The 17,977-nt window shown below is 45.6% G+C and overlaps 1 protein-coding gene across 1 annotated transcript; it reads right to left on the bottom strand.

Moving 5' to 3' along the window:
• On the bottom strand, positions 3,485–17,964 carry ZNF365 (zinc finger protein 365). The gene is made up of 4 exons (XM_021399251.1): positions 17,138–17,964; positions 10,265–10,445; positions 7,970–8,007; positions 3,485–5,733 (listed from the first exon to the last, which is right to left on the bottom strand). Exons 1-4 carry the CDS (start codon positions 17,842–17,844, stop codon positions 5,487–5,489), a joined length of 1,173 nt encoding a protein of 390 aa, XP_021254926.1. The 5' UTR covers positions 17,845–17,964; the 3' UTR covers positions 3,485–5,486.

Here is a 17,977-nt window from a genome sequence, read left to right as displayed (position 1 = left end):
AACGTCACAGTGATGGATGTAATGTGTCCACAGATTCCTGTGTCTCTTGCCTGGGTGCATGTCGCCATAGCTTGGATTATTCTGCGTCGAGCTGGGCAACGTGGCAGCCCCCAGGGAGGGGCCACAGGGAAGTCCCCTCTGCAGCTGCCATCCTTTTGTCCATGCCTTTCCTCCCCATGGCAGAGCCTGGCACCGTGGGGCACATCCCTGAAGCTCTGTACCAGAGGCATGTCCTTGCCAGCCAGCCCGCCACTTGGCACGAACCAGCATGCGTGCTGGGCCATGAAGGGGCGGGTGGGTGCGCGCTAAAAGCAAAGGGCCATTTGGCATGTAGTTGTTAGCTGTCAGCGAGTGCATTAGTCCTCTTATGTCTTTCAGAAAGTCACCGTTTTATAACAGAAAATTGCCATTTTGTTCCAAGCTGACTTAATTTCTATAATAAGAATAAAGTCTCTTAATTGGGGTCAGGAAGAAGCAGACTGAGGCGCTCAGCAGTGAGGGCAGGAGCTGCAGGCACACAAGGGGACAAGGAAGGGGTGCGGGTCAGCGTGTGGGTGGGTACCCACAGCTCGAGGAGTTTGTCCCAGCAGCTGGTGCTGCCGAGGCGGTGTGCCCAGAGGAGAGGAGAACTGGTGCTTTTCTGCCAATGCCTTAAATCCCGGTGCATCACCAACACACTCTGCTTCAGCCTTTGGCGGTCAGAGTGCAAAATGCTGCTTTTTGCCAGCAGCCAGTGGGTAATGTACAAGGCTGGCTCTCCCCACAGAAGAAATGTGGGTGATTCGTTCTGTTTGCGTGGTGGTGAGACTGGCACAGTTGATGCTGCTTTCGCTGCATGTGACCACTAGTAACACGTCGCTCATTGGTCTCCTCTTCAATAAGCATCTTTAGCTTTTTAAATTAAACGACACCTGCACCTCTTCGGTAAGGCCTCTCGCTACCGTGTATCCAGCCTGAGCGGAGCGAGCCTCCCCGGCGCGAGGTAGAGCCCGGGACGGCGTGCGGCGCCGATTCGTTGTCAGCCATCACCACCTAGCGGCCAAGGGGCTCCCCCTCGGCTCGCCTGCCAGCTTTGCTGACCGGTTCAAGCTTTTTCTCCTGAAAAGAGAATTTTCAGCCCAGGCTCACGTGTGCTGGGCTGACTCTGAACTCACACCGGCTTATACAACAATGGGACGGTCCTTCCTGGCAGCTGAACCCCACGGGTGCCTCTCAGACACCTCAACCGCTCATGCGGATAAATGGGAAGATTTCAGCTTTTGCCCAGGAGGCGGGCAGGCCTTCTACACCACCATGCTTCACACGCAATACAACCCCAGTCCTGAGACCCAGAAAGATGTGGATCCACGGTGTAGGTTTTCATCTTCTTGCAACAAAAGAACCATTTTAGGCCTGTAAAATAAACAGTGACCTCATTCTTCTGAGTGCTTTCATGGTGCACCCTGGAAAACTGGGCCTGGGAATGCCACGTGAATGCAGCAGGACGGACACCTCGATTTCCTTGTTCACAAAGCAGTGAAGTTGCTGAAGCCCAGTGAAAGAACAGAAGGGAGCAGAGACCATACTGGCACCCTGCTCCCTCCTTCTTTAGCACGTGCTGCGTTAATCTGTTTTGACTGTGCCAGTTGTGTCTTCCTCTTCATTTTCCCCACCTACGGCTCAGGAAACCTGAACTGCTGCCTGTCCTTCAGCCAGTGCTTGGCCCACCTCGCTGAGATGTGGCTTTGCCTTCTGCCCGCTGCCCTCAGCTGCCCTCTGCAGAGAGGTGGCTTTGGTGAAACACAGGTGATGGCTTCCAACAAATTTTTCTTTAAGTAGGGCAAGGCTGCGATAAAACCTGTTCTTAGTGGTTGTGTGGTCACCATGGCAATTAAATGAACTGACAAAGGAGTTACAGCTCCTTCATTATAACTGGGATGGCGACTTTAATTATTTGCCAACATTTGATGCGTGGAGGAGCGCATCAGTACAGTGCTTTGCTGGATGGACCTGGCTGCCCCTGCCCCTCCTGCGGGTCTCTTGGCTCCCAGCACAGCTGAAACACCTCCTTGGCCACAGGATGGGCGAGGGGCAGGGGTACTACCCCCAACACTGCCCTTCGAGGAAGATCCTCAGTGCCTTTAAAACCTGTTTTCAGAACGTGCTGCATGCAGCAGAGTTTTTCAGCATTCCCCTGCACCTCTCATGGTCCCAAACCGTTTGCAGTGCTGGTGGGAGCCTGAGCAGCCCTGGGAAGTGAGAAGCCACGGCGGCAGGCAGAGACGTGCTGAGGAGCTGCTTTGTGCAGAAGTGGCTTCAGGTCCTTTAAGCTATGGGTTATTTGGGTTCCTTATGCCCCAGGCTGGTCCCCACACAGGGCCCCTGGCCGGGGGTGGCTGCACGTGGCTTGGCTGAGATGCCACTGGGCAGCCTGGCTGCGGGCAGCACCAGGGCTGGCGCGTGCTCCTGCCCAACAGGTGCCTGCACAGCACTTCTCACAAGGGAGAAGGGCAGACCCTGGGCTGCTTCTGTCTCCTTGGAGAGACACTCAGCTGGTAATTCAAGAGACCAGGCTACAAAACGTGGCTGACTAGAGGGTAGCATTAGCAGCAAAATGGGAAAGGACATTTTGTTCAAGTCACAACAGGATCTATTTTTAAGAGTTTGTTGTATGTTTCATGTCATAAAATCATTTCTGGGATTATTTTTTCTAAAAAAAAAAAAAAATAAATGGCCATGCCTGCTGCAGAAAGCACTAAAATAGACCACTCCAACCACTTCAGGCAGGATGTATGGAAATAATCAGCATTAGCCTGATGTAAGAACAAATAGAGGCAACTACTCGGTGACGCAGAACAAAGAGAGAGAATAGTGGGACTTCACTCAAGGAGACTGAAAGAGCTGGTGGCACTGGAAGAGATTATTAGAGATGATACAAGTGCTAATTTATTTGACTTAGTAACTGCTCTAATTGGTGGCCATCCCGCTGAGTACAAATACTCAGCTGAATATTTCCAGTAAATCTTGAAAACAAAACAAATGTCTTTAGATCTGCTGTGCTGGGAGAAGGTTGTTTTTACTACTGGGATGGGGGGAGAGGGGACAGACACCATCAAGTGTTTCCAAAATGCACTCTCTTCGTCTGGCAGGAGCATCTCAGAATTGTTGTGGTTTGTGCATGAAAAGCTCTCATTAGAGGTTTGGGTTTCAATTAGTCCCTTGTTTTCCTGGCTGATAATGCTAGATGTGTTAGAACATACTGTTTTAAGCAAAGGTCAACTGTAAGGGCCCAGCCTGCACACACACTGCTCTGAGGTGGCTTTAGTTATAGACAAGGTGTTGTTCTAAAAAAGTCTGGGAGCTGGGCATCCAACTCCTACCAAACTTCCCTTTGTGTGAGGAGTAGGCACAAGTCCAAAGGGGACTATTATTTGTCATCTTTTTCTCTGCTATTGGATAGACTTTTGTAAGAAGCATTGTATTTTCACAAAGTTAAACAACACAGTAACTGAGAAATATAACTTTATTATTAGAATGTTTATATTCTAAAAACTTTTATCTGGGGTTACAGTGCAATCCAATTTCTCTCCAATTAACTAACCCAGCATCTGTTCAGCAAGTAACTATAAATTAGGATTTGAAAAGTTTAAAGAACATGCAACTTCTTTTACTCTCTTTTTCCTCTTCCCCCCCAACTTACAGTCAAGATTTTGGCGCAATAAATAATAAAATAAATATCTAATTAGTGAACTAGTAGTTGCACTTAACTTTGGTGACAAACGGAGTAGACAGGCATGTAAAAATAATACTTTCAGTGTCAAGTGAATAAAGGAATGGAATAATGTATTTACTTTCTAAAGATCACTTTCATTATCCTCAAAAAGGGTCGTTTTCGTGTTTGTAGGAAGTGGGAGCAGAAAAAATCAAAGGTAGCTTTTATGATGTGGTTTGCCTAAGAATGTGCTCATGACACACGATCTGACCAAAACCCATGCAACACAACTGACAAATCCTTTCCACCACAATGGTTAGCGTAAGGCCAAGCGTGGCCTTGTGACAGAGTTAAATATTAAAATGTCACTGCAACCTAAATACCTGAATTCGTTTCACACTGTGACTTTCTACCAAAACAGTGTTGAGAAACTTTAAATATATATCTGATTGTTCCACAAACACCATTTAAAATAAAAGTGAGGAATAATACTCTTTCTTCACTCTGCTACTTTCCGGGAGCTCCGTGCACTGACAGATGTATGACATCCGTAGATACCTGATCTGAGCTAACAGATTGGTCATCTGCTCTAAAAATATTGCAACTCAGGTGCTTACTGCAGCAGTAATCATGGTGACGCGCTGTCTTTTAAAACTCATTTCTGCTTACAGTCAGTTATAAAAATGAAAAACATTTTTCACAAATCTCTAGACGCATACTGTAAAAATCACCTTCCACAAAAACAATTTACATCTGTTATATGAGCATTTAAAAATAAATTGCGTAGACTTGTCCCACCTATTCTTTTTGTTGAGAAAACAAATCTCATCGGTAACATCGACAGGATGTTCCTATTTGTAAACATGGAATGAGGATTCATGTTACCAAAAAACGGTACACACAGAAAAATCATCTTGATATATACTCTGATGAATAAGGATCCTTTTAATTGGCACAAACCGCTGTAAACGCAGGTACTCCCATCCTGCAGTCTTCCGTACTCTTGGATTCGCAGCTGAAATTCCAGAATCTATCATCCTTGGAAGGATTCTTCAAAGAGATAAAGATCTGAAGGGTTTCAGTTACAATCACAGCCACTCCAGCCCGCTTGTGCCCCACACCAAGCACAGCCTCACGCAGGGTGCCGTGCCACGCAGTGTGCTGCTCCAGTCTGCCACTCGCTGCCCGCCAGCTGCTGCTGCTTGCTGCCAGCTGCCTCCCGGGCTCAGCGCACTCTGTGTGGGTGAGGGCTGCAGTGCCGGGTCCGGAGAAGCACCCAACAGGCAGGGAGCAATCTGCTGCTATAAGCAGCCTCCAAGCAACTCAGGTAAGCTTTTTGCATCTAAGTATGCCTGCACAGGCAGCAGTTGATCTTATACCTGCCTAAGCTGGAAGAGTGATTATTTGGGTGCCGATTAAATGGATTCTTCTGAACTTCAGCAACAGCATAGATGGAAAATAAATTACCAAGCCACGTGCTGCCACTAAAATAATTAAACATACAGCCACAGTATTGCCCCGCAAGATAACTGCAGTCATTTAAAATAAGCTCTATAAATAAATAAATAGATAGAAAACCCTCCGTGTAAACTGAATAAAATGTCCCTTCTCTTTTAGTGCCCAAAGAGGGAATGGCGTTACTAAATAATATAAATATGCCATATTGTATATATTCCATTATATTTGATATGTTTGGTGTGGCCAGATGGATAGGAAAAAGTAGGATGATTAACTTCATTCAATATTTGTTCTGCCAAAGCCAAGCTCCTGTGTTGCTTTGTATCGTCAGCCGCTCCTATAGCTGTTTGGTCTTTTTACCCATCTTGGACTTTGCGCTCACTTTGCGGGCAGAGCAGACTGGTTCACCCTTCTTTTGTGCTCTCCATATTTCTCGTGGGCAGTCAACAGGTTCATAGAAGCATCTGACTGGCTGCAAGCTGGTTTTCTCTTCCTTTGCTTTTTTCAGCAAGACTCTTCCTTTTTGAAAGGAATGAGGCTTTGTGTCAGGGATGTTATATGAAGCGTGTTGACTTCCTCGGCTCCTGAAATGAGTAGTAATGATTAACGATGATTGTTACTCAGTCTTTCAAAGTGAAAGGTGTCCAGAATGCCCCAAACTCATATAATTTTGAAGGCAGAAGATAGCCTTGTTTTACAGGGCCAGACTGAAAGCTAAAAACAGCTGCAGTATGAATTACATTTCTCAGTACTCAAAAGCATCTCTCACTACAAGAGTTCACACACGTTACCGGTGGACTCCTCATGTATCTATGTCTACATCTGCATTCAGGATAGGATTGTGCTGATACTGGAGCGCTGTCACCTTGCTCAGGTCTACATCCACTTTAACTTGTTGATCTAAAGGGATGTTAACATTCACAGCAACGTTCCGCAAAGAACAGATGTCCCTGTGGTCTCTGGAAGACCATGTTGGCTCCAATAACAGCAGAAAGCGGGTGCAAGAACTGTGGGGGCTGCTAGTGGGACCTGAGACTTGGCCAACCCCCAGGATACCTCTGTAGCTCAGGAAACTCAGCTGCCTCTTTGCTGGCCACCTGGCTCTGGACTCTTTAGATTTGCTTTGGGCTGCAATTTGAAAGAGGAGAAGAGGCAAGGAGAATAAAGAAATTGGTGTGAAGAAGGGTACAAAATTTTAAAGGCCAAAGTCAGCTGAATTCTTTATTCTCTCTATGATGGTTCAAGACCAGTAGGAGATGATGAAATTGGTGAGCTGAGGCAGTTAAATTTGTGGTGTTGTGCAGGCTAAGCCATCCCCTCTGCTCTGAGATTTATCTTTAAACCACAGTTCAACTAAGAACATTACAGTCCCTTTTAACATCATCTTGAAATGTTTTACAACAGATACATGTAGCGTAACAGCAGTACTATGGATGTAGGCACCAGCTGCTACGACCAAAGTGAAGAGCAGATGTGCTGTCTCCTATGGGTTCCCATAGGGCTGTTTTCCGTAGCTCGCCATGTCTGGAAACCACCTATCTGGTATTAATTGTCCTGGGAGTTAAGCAATATGGCACACTGACAATGCCAGTTTTGGAAAAAGCTGCGGCTGTGCAAGTGCTGCAGCAACAACCTCTCCCATAAGGATGTACAGCCTCATTCTCCGTTGTCCCCATGCCATTCTCCTGGCTGTACCTGATTTACAGCAACAGTCTCCAATACTGTACTGTCCACCCTAACACTTTCCTGGTTGTGCCCCTTCCCCTCCTTCTCACATACTTGCACAGGGACCCTCTGTTTCAATCACAAATGTGGTATCAACAAAATGAAGTCTTCCTCATCATGAGTCTTTTTCCTTCAGATCTGGCCTCATTTCAAGGCTGGTCTTTGAATTTGAATTGGTCTCTTCATCCACAGAATGGGCAGAGCAAAATAAAACTCCCCTACCCCTCTAGGCATCTTCTCCTCTCTGCTTCATGGGACAAGTTGAGATATTTTTAATCTGATCGTTCCAAATAAAGGGGCTACCACTGAATGCTGGTTTTGCCAGTGCCTTTTGAAAGGAGAACGATATCAGTAGTTAGATAGAAACCTCTGAACAGTTTTACACATGCCTTTGAACTCCCACTATTTGTCAGCAACTAATGGATTTTACTAAACTGTGTTACATTTAGACCAAGGACTTCTCAAGTGGAAGGACTCATCTCACCAAATCAGTAACTTAACTGGATTTATTACATTTCTATCTTCCTTTATTACAATCATATCAGAGCATCTACAGGCCTGAAAAATAAATACAAAGTTACCAATACCTTAGGAAAACAGCCCAGATTAGTTCTGCTGCTTCCCGAACGGCTGCTTGAGTAATCTGAGATGTTGTTAGCACCCATATTTTCTGAGGACACTTGTTTGTTTACACGTGACTTTTAAGCTGACAGTGTTACTGTCAGTTAGGAAAAGACAACTGTCTCTCTCCTACCTACAGAATGTTAAAGATATTTTCAGCTGAAGCTTGGTCTGTGTTTACCAAACAGATTCCAGAACTGTAGCGTTGCAATAGGCTATTAGAATCCAACGGGAAAGAGTGTCATTTATTTTACATAAAATTATTATTTTTTCCTTTAAAAATATTTCTTTTTATTTTGATTTAGCAGTAATCTGTTATTCTTAAGTCACATAATGATGGACCACACTCAGGTATAGAACCTGATCAAACCCAACCTGATTCAGGCTTTTGGTTCAATTTGAAATGCAAAAGCAACAATGTAAGCACGCCAAGTTACATCTCTAAGTAAGAAAAGAATAAGAAGACATACGTACAGGCATCTGGGTTTCTTGTTTAATGAAATGTCTGTAAACTGCAAGGAAAACAGAAACAGGTTATTAATATTAAATTATCAAGTAGCTAAGATGCGGGGATAAAATACATGTAGTCTTCAAAATCCCCTTTCTATTCCCACCTCCTTTTAGTACTAGAAGAATATTTATGAAATAAACTTTAGAAAAAAAACCTTTTTACAGATTATTATTGGTCCAATTTATTATGTTTTTAAAACCTGTGAGTTGTTAGTGGTTGGAATTTCTCCCCACTATTTTTACCGTAATGATGATCACAGTAAACTGCTAAGCAGGGCTGAACAGAGATGCTTCACATTAGATTAAACAGTATGGAACAATAAGAAGTAATTATGCTGAAGATAATTAACAAGGGACAGTGCCTGAATAAGCTGTATTAAATTAATTTTCTCTCAGAGCTCTTAATTTTGCAACGATGATGTTTCCTTTACATGAGCACTAGGAAACTTCAGCTACCAGCCCTTGGCTCTCCTGCAGCAGCATTCAAGGCTGGAGGGCAAGAATGTAAGTGTTTCTCTCCCTTTCCACCCAAAATCTCAGTATTAAGTAGGGACAGCGTAACTTCAGTGCCAGAACAACTTTGCAGGGCTTTGTTTCTCACAACAGTTTGGCTGACAGCTTGGTATCACTTTATCTACTCCCTCTTTCTCTGGGGGTCAGGAAAAGAAACGTTTAATGCCAGCTCAGCCTAAAGCAGTCTGGGTACCACCTGACTTCTTTGTATTGATCTCCCGTCAGTGTCACTACGCTGAGCCTTTGAGTATCATTTAATGAAGTCACTGAGCCAAGCAAATGTTCCCTGTGTCCCTGGTATTGTCCACACTTTGCAGATGGACTTGTGCCCAGCCTGACTTTGCTGTCATCTGTCTTGGAGTTTGGAGCCATCCCATGGTATGCTTTTCTGTAATTACCTCGTGAAGGTCAGGCTGGTCAATATTTGGATGGGTGACCTTAAAGGAATGCTGAAGTCACTCAGAAAGCAGGTCAGCTGCCTTCAAAATGACTGCCTTTCCCAGGGAACACTGCTGAGCCAGGGGTCCCGGTAAACACATCAAGAGCACAGGAGAAGATTTAATACCAAGGACCACTTTTACAGCCCCCCTCAATGTTCCCACAGATACTGGCTGAGATGTCTTATGCAACGTTTCAGCACATCTACATTTATTTGGTTCTTGCCTATAAGTCTTTGTCTACTAAGTGGCTATGGGAACCTCTGCTTTCCACCACTACATGCCTGTTTATTGCTGTGTGTGATCAAATGCCTCTCATCTCACCTCCATGGGGAAGAGCGACTATTTAACAGAGATAACATGGGGTATTTACTGGAATTGAAATTCACTGTGGAAGTCATGTGGACAAAACCTGCCATATAGATATAATGCATTGCAGGGAAAATACTGAATTTTAGTAGTAGCAGTGGTTTCTAGTCTGTGAAGTCTGACAGGGAATCCACTCACTCTTTGTATAAGTCTTCTGACAGGAACTACAGAAACCAAGCTGAATTGCCAGCAGGCTTATAGGTTTGCTATGGGGATCTACCTCTTTCCTGAAAATCTACAGGGATCTCCAAAAAACTGCCAAGTCAGTATGTGATGCAAGGGAAAGCAAAACCAAATAGCCAAAGTTGGAAAAAAATAACAATCTGGCGAATATTTCATTATTATTTTCTCTCCCTTTCCCATCTCTGGATGCTCTTATCCTCTCTGCTCCTTTCTTTGTTCAAAAGGAAATAAAGTCTGGCTTCAGTGGAGTCAAGATGGGATGAACTGTGCTTCTATATGTTGTCCCCTCAACCTTTTCCAACTGCTGCAGACCTGAGAAGAGTTCAGAAAGTGTTCTCTGGCCAGTAAGTCTACCCATGTGGCCACCCACAAGCCACCTACCCTGCTTTTCATTCCCAGTTCACTGCTTCCAGTCTGACCCCACTAGTGATTGTTTTCCACACCAGCCATTACAGTGATCATCAGAGCTCTAAGCTGCAAATAAAATTCATGTGAGACTTTTCAGGTTTCAGTAATGAGGTGCAAAATTGTTTGAAACCCACCTTTTACTGCTTAACACACACTCTGCGTGAGGCACGGCAAATACGTGAAGCAGCAGTTAACACATAAATAAACATAAGTCTAAAGAAATATCGTACAAATCCAAACCCATCTGGAGTAGCAATTAGCTTGTCCCACTGAGCCTACTCACATGCAAAGCTGCGCACTTTCCCTCCAGCAGTGGGTGACAATTAATGAAGGAACTTTGCTGGCTTACCACGTGGTCAGTGCCACCAGTGTGGTTGCACGCAATCTGCTGATTTTGGTAATACTCTAGCTGCCTTTCTGCCAGATCCACGCGCTGCAACAGGTTCTCGATGAAGTGCTGGAGCCTGGCTTTTCCCCTCACTTCTTTTTCTGCTGCTTCTTCGAGGAAGTGGTTGAAAGTAACAACTTCTCTGCAAGACAAAAATATTGCAAAGAGGCAATATTTAAATAATGGGAAGGGCCCTGGTCTTGCTGCTGTCAAAGAATTATTGATGCTTCCCCCTTTCTTCATGGTGATTTCCAGTGATGACTAATTACTGTCCTTCCCCTTTATTAAAAGATTTCAATATTTTCTGGAGGCACTGAGTGAAGATCCGGAACCCTGAATGCTGAATTCAGGTTTATAGGCAGTGGGTTTGGGTGTTTTTGTCACCTTATTAGATCTCTTGAAAATAGTCCTGTTGGTCTGCAGGCCACTGGGCAGAAATGTTATCATTAAGCATCACCATTCACCTCCTGTGCTCCCTGCACACAGCCACCTATCGGAAAATACCCACCATCTCCTTTTCTATTTAGAAATGTGCCTATCCGACCTAAAACATGAAGAGAAGTGTGTGAAATCTTCCTGGTTCATTGTAATCTTACAATGGAAGTTTAATGTAGCTGCTGTGGTAGTTCCTAACTTGAAAGAGCTACTGTGGCCACTGAGCTCCATTTTGGCTGCAATCCTGCAAGTACTTCCAAGTGCCATGTTGGGATCTGGAGCTAGTGGGAGCATAGGAGATTAAGAGATAATCTAGAGATGATCAAGCAAGGAGTATGTGCGTGGGAAGACAAGTTTTAGTTCAGGAGTTTAGAAATATTTCTTGTCTGGTAACACAACTGGAAGCAACAAATAGCACTACTGACTCTGAAAGATCCCAGCTGTGTGCAGAGACGGAGCTCATTTTGAAGGGCTCTGCGTACTGGTGGTGATACATGGGCTGCCATTTGGGCCTCTTCTTTCAGGAGTTCTGAGTGGGAGACGTTTGGTTACAGTGAGCCATGTATTATGAAAAATGGCAAATCTGGGCATGCAGGATTTCCCCAGTTAATAATGACTGGATAAACAGCTCCTGCTCTGCCAATGAAGTCATGATCATTTTTGCTTTGGACAGAACTTACTTAGGGTGTGGGAGTTGGGGGAACTAATGCTTGCCAAATGAAAAAGAGCATGGTTAGTTCATATTCATTCGAAATACAGTGCTTGAGATACAAAGCATTTAAAGCTTATACTAGGAAATGTTTTGTAGCAGTAATAGCCTTTCAGAGCTTTGTTTATAACAAATCCAAAGCTTCTCTGCATTTCATCAGAGATTAACACAGTGTTGTTTTAGACAATTATTTTAACAGTGCGCTGTTTTTGCCTTACGAAGTTAGACACAAGCGGTCAGCTGTGGAAATCTGCCATTTAGACTTTAAGCTGCATGAGTCTGCTCTAGACCACAGCAGAGCGCATCCATGGGTTGTTTACATGGATGGTCTAGTGGTAGGAATGAGCTATAAACCAGCGCATATTATTTGGATGAGAACATTCATGTTAGTTTATATTAACTTACCCACAAAATCTGGCTTAAGGAACTGAGAGGTGCCTTGTTTGTTAAACTCTGCCAACCCTTTCTAGTTTCAGGGCTATGACTGTGCTTGCTCAGAGTGACCTGGTAATAAAAAGCCATCAAAGAATGCTTAGGAAGAAGCAAATCTAAACTCACTGAAGTCGAGTTTAATTATCACCTCACTTTTACAGCACTGCAACTCCTTTCATTTCACGATGCCACTCTGGATTTATGAAGCTGATGGCACTCCAGCAGGCTCCTCTCTGCAGCGGATAGGAGAGAAATTCATTAGGGTGGAGACCTGTGGCCAGTGGTCTGCAAGGCCACTGGCCTTCTAGTTGGGGTCAAGCAGGGACCTGCCAGCCTGGGACACCTCTGGACGTCCCTGCCAGGCCACGCAGGCAGCCTCTGCCACCAACATCAAAGACCTGGCATTCGCTTTTAAAAGGCTGATAGTTTCATGAATGCTAATATTTGCGATTGTGTCAGTAAAGGTAATTTAAAAGCATTCATTAGTCTCCTGCTCCATGGCATGAGTAGATCACCCACAAATTTTCCTTTCCTATAAATATCTAATTAATGAGCTGTGCCATAAGGGAATGGGGGAAAGACTTAGATCACAATCAGGAGAACAGACACACAGACTCTATAAATTCCTGAGTATTTGCCTTACTTTCTAGACTATTCGTGGTAACTTGGCATCCTACAAGTCATTATTTGTAGGAACTGTTATTAGCAGCAGTAGTACAATTTCCATCATTTTTCTCTTTTCAGCTGCCTCGATACAATCTATGAATCTACCCTTAATAAGAGCCTTAGCTCTCCTGGAGCCCCTCTGTCCTCAGCGACACCTCTTTCCCACTCTTCTCTGCTCCTTCATTTTCCTCTGCTCTGTCAGCCTTCAGCCTCTTTTCATTGCACTGCATCCTAGCCCTCGCTTTAAGTGCTCTGTAAGCTCTAGATCCTGCCACTACATTTTCCAAGTGGAGTAATGATGCTTCCTGCAGCTTGGATGTATGTAAATTTCTGTAACAGGCAGCAGAGTGATTTAGTTCATTTGCCTATAGTTTGCAAGACTTACATTAGCATACATTGTATAGCATAATGGTTTGTTGAATGGCTCTGACCAGGAAGCAGGGAGAAGGGGCAGTTTCCTCCTTTGTCTTGGGAGTTGCAAGCTCCCTCAGACAAAATCTTCTAGGAGAGATGAGTACTCCTTCCCAGAGAGCATGTCTAACTGGCAGCAGCTTGCAGCATCAGGGTGAGTAAAGCAAGAGGGAACAACAAACTAGTGAGCTGTAGTTCGTGTTACCAGGGCAGCTGTTGACATGTGGACCCTGCTGCTACCCTTAGTGTCTGCAGATAAACATGTGATACCCAAAGTAGATGCAGAGGTTGGGGCAGCTCCAGCTCCTTAACAACTGACAATAAGGGATAATGGTTTCACACATTGCAACCAAACCCTCCTACAGATAGATAACACTGGTCCCGGGACTATTTACAGCAACTTTGACACCTGCAACTGCTCTGTAGGCGGACAAGCACAAGGTTCTATGCCAACTCCATGCCCAAGTATCAAATCCCTTTACGGAATTTGAATACTTTGAATACCTCTGCCTAAAGCGAACAGAGAAACAAATCCTTTCGTTATTGTACCTGAGGACAGCAGAGTTCCTACCAAAGCAAGTTTTCATTGTGAAAATATTTAAAGCATATACATTCATTAAGTATTAATGGTGCTGACCTGATCCATCATCCCATTGGCATTACTGCCTGAAGGCTGGCATCTGTTACTCATTAGGCTGTGGTTTCACATTCCTGCACCGGTATCAGCACATCTGATTTAAGAGGTTCACACCTCCTCCTCTCAGAGAGTTGCTGTCCTATCAGTTGCACCCATTCACTGGGCTGTGGTCTAGATCTGAGCCCTGAACTTATTGGGGTGACGCTATGAAGATTAAAATGCTTTAATCACAGACTGATTTTGTGGGACACTTGAGCCAGCGCAAGCAAGGCGGGGAGTAATCTCTTGAGAGGGAAGATGAAAGGAAATGGGGAAGAGGGAGCAGGACACCTTGAAACCAAGGGGTGAAGAATGACATCTTAGCTGTGGTCATATTCTTAGAGCAAAAATCAAAAGTGTTTTGTTGTATAACTGAAGCTTGTAACAGAAAAGCTGATATTTTAGAGAAAGCATCAATTGCAGTGATATTTAAGAGCTAACTCAAAATCTCACTGTCAAGCTGTTATTTACACAAAGTTTCATTAATTGCAAATTTTAGGTGAAGGCAATGGCAAAAATAATCACTACCACAATAGCTATTCTGAAATAGCCCTTTTATTGCAGGCTGTACCAGAGCAGAGGCATAACCAGAGAGTCTTAAAACAAATGTATTAGGCTGGTTAAAGAAAGTACTGTCAGAGATGACAACTTACTGCATGTATACCCTTATTAAGAGACAAAGTGAAATTAAGTCACCACTAAAGGTGTCACTGTTTTTACATGACTTCCAGAAGCAAGCCTCTCACTGTCCTCTAGAAGAGGAGTTTGTAGCTGGTTATAGTTTGAATGTTTTTTTTGATGTCTTACTCAACGCAATCTTATCCCTTTTCAGAAAACTTCTGTGTTTCAGCATTAAGATCACAGTACTCATGCTCATTTGCACACTCATTCATCAGACATCCCCTCTCAGGGCACATTTTTTAATTAAATCATTTGCTTGCTTGTTCTGCTGAAGGCTTGACCCTGTAGCCATCGTTCACCAGAACTGCCCAGACTCCAACTGAGGCACACTGGTGAACTGGAACTTCTCTTTGGTAGCTGAGCCTGCTTCTCTAGAATGTCTGGTTTTAATTTCCTCTCCCCCCCAGATAGTAACAATTAAAAAAGGGAAAAAAAAAAAAAAAGCTTTGGCCTTTCAACTTTGTAAATTTGATGAGACTACAGCAGCTGCTGCAAGTGTTTTCTGTGCTTAGAGTAATGCTGCTTTAACAACATATTAGTTTACTCAGTGCAGTACCTGCACCTGTCCTACTCCTTACCAGCTGTCAACTTTTTCCTCTAGAAAAGCCTCCAAAGAAGTTGTTTTGTGACCTTGTCTAAGATTTGAGCTAGAATTTCTTTCCCTTTGTGGATAAATATTTTTTTTTTTACCCCTCAGACTGATCTAGAGTAGCCACAGTTCAGTCTCTGAGATCTAGAAGTGCATAATAATAACTGACTTGTGGTTTTTGCATGCACCCTATACCAGATATGGAAACTAGGACAATCATTCAGAAACCAAAGACTGGTTTCCTTCCTTAGAAAAAGCATGATACAGAGATGTTTCTGGGAGAAAGTTGTTTTCTTTTCCCTCCTACAAAGAGGAAAGAAGAATAAATTCTTAGTTATAGTGGCTCAACATCAATACTACTTCTGAGAAATGTTATCCATATTTACAAGGCTGCTTATAGGAAAAAAAAAAAGTCCAAAGAAACTGGTGAAAGCATTTATTTTTGAAGGTCAGCAAGTATCAGAGCAGTCCCTAAGGGCTGCCTCTGACTTTTCACGATCTGCAGCAAGAACTCCTGCTTCTGCAATTTCCATTAAGCGGTCGTGTTTGGCTTTCTAATCATCTGGACTTCTTCCAGAAGTCAAAGTCGAAGTTCAGGTCCTCCTTTTTGAAGGAGGAGGTCTTTTTGGCACACCAAATAATTAAATTTTTGAACACACAAAGGAATGAATATATAGACAGGTCTCAGAAATTACTTTGTCATTCCCCTCATATCATGCTTGTTCTACCTCCATTTCCCCACTTGCTCTTTTTCCAGGAGGTCTTGTCTTCTGCAGCACCACTGAATGGCTCCTGCTTTGTTTCAGGAAGCATGTTTTTCCTGGAGATCATAAGCCTAGCATTTTTCAACGTACTCTGTGTCTAGTCTGGGGAATGGTTCATATCATTTAACTTAAGTATCTGAAGTTCAGCATTCCAGCCTAATATGGCGGCTTACCTGATTTCCCTCTCTAGTATGCAGAAGGTCCTCCATGGAGCAATTCCACACTAGGATACTTTTCTAGAACAAGTAGGGTGAATCATGCTGTGACAGAGCCCATAACGGGAACTTGGCTAGATGGGAATATCAAAACTGCTTCAAACCTTAGGTTATCTTCACAGCCTCCTTCTGCGTACTTTCAAATCCCTCTCTCAATTCCACTATTACCTTTAGCTTCACTTTGAGTCCTTGAGATGTACTGTTTATGAAGATCAGCTGATATTTCAGAAATGAGTGGTACTGTTGAATATCCCTTCAAGGAAGATGGGTTTGAATCCCACCACCTTTGCTGTCTGCTCTCCCAGGCAATCTGTAGCATGGTCTCTCTGTAGATGACTCCTATAGATACAGGAGCCATTAGCAGCTTTCCTTTCTAGTCCTTAGATTAAGCCGCAGGAAGGAACGATGAAAGCCCTCCAAACTTCCTACACTGAACTCCTACACCACCTTCCTTATTTCTTCCAAGATCAGCGTCATGGCAACTAGCATCTCCCTTTGTGAGCTGGTAAACTGGTCTAGAGGCATTCCATTACCAAGGCTCTTCATTTGCATTCCTCTAAAATAAGCTGTGCTGCTCCAAAAAGCCTTAAAGGCTTCAGCAAGTGCTGAATAAACTAAGTAGTTCACGTATAAATAATGTATCAGCTATCACTACGTTTCTAACAGCTACATCCCGAACACGTTTTTTAGATGGACCAGGTTAGTCAGAATGACTCTGGCAGCTGGTTCCTGGTCCCGCCGCAACTCGTTTTGTGGTTTGCCATCCGCCTCTGGCACCTACCGGATGTGGCCTTTCAGCACTGCCTCCAGCACGGCTCTGCTGCTGCACAGGCCAGCTCCCTGCAAGGCAGCCCTCACTGCAGTGGGACGACTTCAGGGAAAAGATGCTACTTGGTTTTGTTACGTACTTCCTACAGCACTTATCCAAGCATCTCTTCCTTAAAAGATAATGGACTAGGCGCATCAGCATAAATCAGGTTATGATAGCTCATGTGCTTCAACCCCACGAGAGCAGGGTCGCGTCACAGGCACTAGCCAATGTAAAAGTGAGTGCCCAGGGGGCCGCTGCTACCAAGCGCGGAATCCACCTGCTCCAAACTGTGCCTACCTGCCCTACAGGCACCGGGACCACGGCTCTAGAAGTGGCACCCTCAGCTGCTGCTGAGCGCCAGGCCCTTCTACAGCCAGCGAGAGACCGAACCTGCCCTCGCTGCTCCCCAGGGTGGCCGGGCCCGCTTACTGGACTCCCCACTTACTCCTCCTTGCGGTGCAGCTCCTCCTCGGACTCAGTGAGCCGCTGCTTCAGGGCCGCAATCATCTCCACTGCCACATCCACCTGCCGGCTCAGGGCGCGCTCCCGCCGCTGCACCTCCTGCTTCTTCTGGGAGAGCTGCACGAAAGCCGCCCGCACCTCCAGCAGCTCCGCCGTTTTCTGGGCCAGCTCTTTGGTAAGCTTGTCGATGCGCTTCTCGATCGTTTTGTCCACGGCCTCCACCATCCTGTTGAACTTCTCCCTGACGTGCGCCTCGAACGAGGCCTTGGAGTCGGCGGCTGGCAGGCCGGGCGAGGAGAGCCGCGAGCCGGGCGAGCCGGCGGGCGCATAGCTGGCCAAGCAGCAGACGGGCCCCCGCTCGGCCTCCAGCGCCCGCCGGCCCTCGGCGCTACCGCTCGAGGCGTCGCAGAAGCCGGCGCAGGTCGGGTACCGCGTGGCGCTGCCCGGGCCGCAGGGCTCTGGCGGCGAGGCCGGGCCCGCGCCCTTCCGCGGGGACGGCGGGCCGCCTTTGGGCGGGGCGCTCCGCTCCTCGTAGCCGTGGCCGTACTCCAGGTGCGCCCTCAGCGCCGACAGGCTCCGGAACCGGCTGCGCTCGCCGCAGCGCGGGCAGCGGAACGGGAGGCAGAGGCTGGCATCGCCGAGCGCGTCCTGCCAGGGGAAGCCGCTCTGCTCCGAGGCGTCTTGTTGCATCCCTGGCCGGCCCCCGGCGGCAGGAAGCGGCCCCGTGCGCGGGGCGAACTTGCCAAACTTTCCGGCTCGGGGCCGCGCCGCCTCCCGTCGGCCGCGGGGCCCCGGCGCCGCCGGCCCGACCCTGCGGAGCGGC

This window comes from Numida meleagris, chromosome 5 (genome assembly GCF_002078875.1).
Source record: "Numida meleagris isolate 19003 breed g44 Domestic line chromosome 5, NumMel1.0, whole genome shotgun sequence".
Classification (NCBI taxonomy): Eukaryota; Metazoa; Chordata; class Aves; order Galliformes; family Numididae; genus Numida; species Numida meleagris.
This window is presented reverse-complemented; position numbering and strand designations above follow the sequence as displayed.